At 38.7% G+C, this 5,000-nt stretch overlaps 1 protein-coding gene across 10 annotated transcripts in view; it reads right to left on the bottom strand.

The window, feature by feature from the left end:
- SATB2 (SATB homeobox 2) overlaps positions 1-4,714 on the bottom strand; it is a 121,520-nt gene extending 116,806 nt beyond the window's left edge. For 4 of the 10 annotated variants that reach the window (XM_075608716.1, XM_075608722.1, XM_075608713.1 and 1 more), the window contains exons 1-2: positions 1,948-2,943; positions 612-832 (exon numbers count right to left, since the gene is read on the bottom strand). In XM_075608716.1, coding sequence (XP_075464831.1) covers positions 612-832; positions 1,948-2,005 — 279 coding nt within the window. In that variant the 5' untranslated portion in view covers positions 2,006-2,943. Of the gene's footprint in view, positions 1-610; positions 833-1,947; positions 2,945-4,466 lie in introns of those variants that run through there. The other 6 variants (XM_075608714.1, XM_075608719.1, XM_075608715.1 and 3 more) reach the window with 4 other exon arrangements.
- Positions 4,715-5,000: the final 286 nt, after the last annotated feature.

Genomic DNA, 5,000 nt, shown 5'->3' with positions numbered 1-5,000 from the left:
TATAAAGACATTTCCAACAAGCATACTGTTATGCAATAGGTTTCTGTATTGCACAGTGACACCTATTCACATCATGAACAAAGCCATTCATCTTAGCCGGTTAAAATACCACAAACACAAGTCACTAGCCACAGTCGCGATACCTACAGTTAAGACCGATAATTTAAGGTTCGGCATATTGTATTATGCAAGTACACTAGTCACAGACTTCCTAACATTATCTATAGCCACAGAGAGCAAATCCATGTAACACTATCCTTATTTCATGAACATTTTCCAATACACACAGACAAACGAGAACCCGACAGGGTCAGGAGGGCTAAAACAGCTACAAGCTCTCGAGGAAAAGCTAGAAACCTTTAGCTAGCAGTGACACGGAGCTGCCAACAACTCAACTCGAAGTGGCACTGTGCCCACAACATGCCAACCCTTGGGTCACCCCACTCTTCCGTTTACAACAAAGGACACCGGGCCATAACAGGCTGGAACTGACTTCCTGTAATGCTACACCAAAGACGACGAGAATAGTCAACATGAACCCTGACACCCAATGCCATTGTATTGTCGCTGACAGTTTGTTGTGTATACATTAAAAATACTGTTTCGCTACCTCCCACGGATTTGGTGAGGGAGCCGTTTGGTCGTCCTCTGGCTCCTGTAGGACTCCCGTTCTGTTCCAACCTGGCCAGCTTGATTGGGGGAGGACTTCTGACATCTGGGCTGCTGCTCCTTCTGTCTGGACTGTCCCTTAAGCATGGACTCTCGCTTCTCCTCTCCATGCTGTTCTGATTCGGAGATAATGTTCTCCCGGGCAGATTGCAATAAAAAGGATCTAAAGAAGAGTGGGGAAAAGAGAAGGCATATAATGAGAGATTTGATGGGTCTGAAACGCACAGATAACTTCATCTGGGTTTACAAAACGTACTAAAAATAGAACAAATTAACAAAAACGGATCTATTTGCCTCTTGGTGAATCAGAGAAGCGTCTAGTGGCAATAATAACAATTATAATCAGAGAAATAATAATAATTAAAAAACACACTGTTGGCATTGAACTGTAACTTTGGGGGTATTAACATGCATATAAATAAATGTATGTATGTGTGTGTGTGTGTGTGTGTGTGTGTGTGTGTGTGTGTGTGTGTGTGTGTGTGTGTGTGTGTGTGTGTGTGTGTGTGTGTGTGTGTGTGTGTGTGTGTGTGTGTGTATACTAATGCATATGTCTATCTTATACATTTTAATTTTTAATTGCATATACCATTTACACTAATAATTAAAAAAATCATATTTTATACAATCACTACCTAGAGTCTACAAAAAAAATCAGAGCCATACAAAGGTAAAATATTAACATATTTCTGCCGCTCATCTGCATATCAAAAATATATTTCTGTAAAACACAAAACCCCTATTTGTGGCTTAACACGTTTGCTTCTGGAAGGGCCTGCATTAGGGTCAAGCAAGTAATTTGCACATGAAGAAAAAATAATAATTTTTAAAAAGTTGCTATAATTTAGACTTACAAGAAATACTTCCTCACTCTCAAATGTCTGTAAAGTTGAATGCCAACTTCTATCTAATGCAAGGAAATAATTCTACCCCAGTCCCTCCTCACACTGCTAACTTGTATTCACAGAGAAGCTGGCATTGGTGTTATATGCTCAGGAAGATCATACCTTTTCTGTAATTATAGGAAAGAAACTGCCAGAAACTTTGAGAGCAGAAAAATGCATCTGTGTGTGTATGTGTGTATATATGGATGTATAGATAGATAGTTCAGTGAGATTACATGGCAAAGTAACAATTATTACTCTGTGTATGGAAAGAGGAGAATCCACTATCACACTGCAGCACGCATGCCCCCCCCCCCCCTCAATCAATAAACAGAACTGTAATAAATAAAAATATGATTTTATTAGAAAGGTGTTTTGTGTTCTATCTACTTACTGCTTAGAGATTGTCTGTAGGATGCCTGGGCTGGGCTGAAGCTTTGTCCATGGATCATAAGTAAAGACTCCAGGGTTACAAAGTTTTTTTTTTCTTTCCTTATATTTTCTTGCTTGTCTTTTTTTTTTGTTTTCTCTTTTTCTGTCTGCAAAGCTTTTTTTTTTTTTTTTTTTTAATCTTTATCTTGAAATTGTTTTATTGTCCTTTTCTGTGTGAGTATAAGGGGTGATCAACTGTGATCAGGGTGGGAGGTCATTTGTAAAAAAAAAAAAAAAGAAAAACCCTTTCCAATCTTCCTGTTCCACTCACACAGTCCAGTGCAAGAAGCTGCAAAAGTCAAGCAGGGTACAGCCTATGAAAGTCTTCTTCACACCTTGGAAAAAAAAGAAATCAATGCAGGGAAATAGAGCAGAGCAGGCAGGGGGAAAGGCTGTAAAGTGAAAGGAATTCACTTTAGACCCCCTCAGATGGCTGTATGCAGCAGAGATGTGACAACCCCAATCTTAATCTTGCCTGCCAGCAACAGAAACTGACTGACACAAGAGGCAGAGAGACACAGGAGTGATTATTAGTTACGTTCAGTCAAGTCCTTTTTGGGGCTGTCCTTGTTTTGCCGATTTCAGTTCTTCTCCCCTACACACCCCCATGCAGACCTACTCTCATGCAAACATATAGCTATTAAAAAGGGAGAAGAGAGGGGGGGGGGGAGAGGATCTGATTAAGATATGGGGATGGGAGGATCAATGCACAGGAAGAAAGAGAAAAAAAAACAGATCTACAGGAGGAGGAAAAAAAAGGAAGGACATGAAAACCTGCTCTGGATTTGCTGTGGGGAGATTTCTTTTGCAATATTTTTTTTTGCAGGAGAGGGTGGCAGTGGATAACGAGTCTGGAGAAGGAAGATTTGCAGAATACAAGAGGATATGCAGAGAGAGCTGAAGAAGAGGGGATCTTCAGAGCTGGAGAAAAGGAGAGAAGATACGCTGATCTCTGCCCTGTCCCTGACATTGTTTCTATTTCCACCCAGCCAACAAGAATTTGTAATCAGCTTGATCACTGTAAGAAGGTTTGGCATTTATTATGGCTAATAGACAAGCACATGATCAATTCAATGACAAGACTTGTTCCTTTCATATAAAGCTGCATGAAAGAAGGAAATTAAAAAAAAATTAAAAAAAGCACGGACTGTCCCAAGATAACATTATACCTTGGAAGTATATTTTTGTATCATTTGCTGTAGAATGGGAGAGTTTGTCAAATCTCATTTGTATTTTATTATTATTTTTGCTGCTGGTGGCTGATCAATTCTGCACTTTTACTCTTGCTAGTGTATAATGATCAGGAAGGGAGAATCAGTCTGTTTGCTGTATGTGTCTGTCTTTGTTTTGATTTCATTCTCCATGGGATGGATCCTTGCACAAACAGAATTTAACATGCAACCTTCAGTACAATAAGGTAATATTAAACAGAAAGTCAAATAAGGTAATATTAAACAGAAATGCAGCTGTGCTATTAATAATTTATGGGATGTTACTGGCGTGTTAAACCTAAGCAAGAAAGAAAGCTGTCTTGCTTTAGTATTCATGTTATTATTCATAGCTGCATTGATTCTATAAGTTGTAACTACTAATTAAAGAGAAGCAGAAATAATCAATGTGTTTTTGTGTGTGTAAGAGCACATTCCTAATGCTTTGTGTTGTATAGAATTAAATATTCCTATTTTCATGCTCTGATAATCCTACAGTAACAGTTCCCTAAGGAAAAGTATTTTAATACATTGATAATTATACATTAGTGTTCAGCAGTTCTTTCTTTCAAATAAAAAGGTAATACATCCCAAAAGAAATAATTACGGTTGCATGTTACAGCAGTTCTGTATAGGGTTTGTTGGATGGGGCTAGACTTATGGATCAAATAAGTATCAACTAGTAAAGGGATCTGCCTGTTGTTTGTGGAAATGAATAATTCAGCGTCCCATTACGAACCAGAGAATTTGGGGAAGTGTAGCACCCCAGCACCCTAGTTGTCTGTGCCCACTGTTATACAGTAGGTCCAGGTGCTGTAGGCAGGGCGTCTGGGATGAATCTATATTTACTGTGATATAGCTGTTCCTAATTTCCATAGCTTTTAACTTGTAGCATTTGGATATTTATAAAATGATAAATATATATTTAAAACCTCTCTCTCTCTCTCTCTCTCTCTCTCTCGTGTGTGTGTGTGTGTGTGTGTGTGTGTGTGTGTGTATATACAGTCGAAATATTTACATAGAAAGTGCAACAGATACTATGTAGTTATTTGCATATTATACATATATTATTATCATTAATAATGTTGATGCGTTATAAATATAACATGCATATATACACACATATTATATATATATATATATATATATATATATATATATATATATATATATATATATATATATATATATACATAAACACACTGTATAGGAAGGTGAGCTTATTATAGAACATGTACAGATGATCTACTTCTATAGATCTATAGTTGTGTACCTCTTCTCAAACACCCCCTTTGTGACGTCACAATCGCTCAGCCCTGTCCCGCGGAGGAGGCTATATTTAAGGTGGTCCGATTTCAGTGTCACCTCTGAGAATCTTCCAGATAAGAGACCGCACACTTTTCACCCCATCCGCCTCCTGTCCGATAGGCTCCCCGCGCATTGTTACTGTGAGATCCTCTTTCATGTAAGAGGCAGCTCGTGGCTTGGTTAATTAGGTAGTGCTCGTTGTGTCTCTCAGGTTTGCCTTAAGGAAGGCTACTCTACGGTGGCGCCAGAGGTCCATGTGACAGAACGGCACCTTGTGCACCCAGCCACAGCCCCTCCAAGAGCAGTAACACTCAAACAGTGCAGCGCAGGGGACTGTTATTGTCCCCTGTCCATGCCTGATAGAGATCACCACACTACAGTTGTGCACAACTTTTGAAAATCTGTTGTGTGTGTATCGATATTGTATAGATATTATATTTATAGTTCTGTTATATATATATGATATATTTCTGTGTTTTGCATGTGTATATATGGGCGT

The sequence above is a fragment of the Ascaphus truei genome, chromosome 7 (assembly GCF_040206685.1).
Source record: "Ascaphus truei isolate aAscTru1 chromosome 7, aAscTru1.hap1, whole genome shotgun sequence".
Classification (NCBI taxonomy): Eukaryota; Metazoa; Chordata; class Amphibia; order Anura; family Ascaphidae; genus Ascaphus; species Ascaphus truei.
The sequence above is the reverse complement of the archived record's forward strand: the minus strand, read 5'-3'. Positions and strand labels throughout refer to the sequence as shown.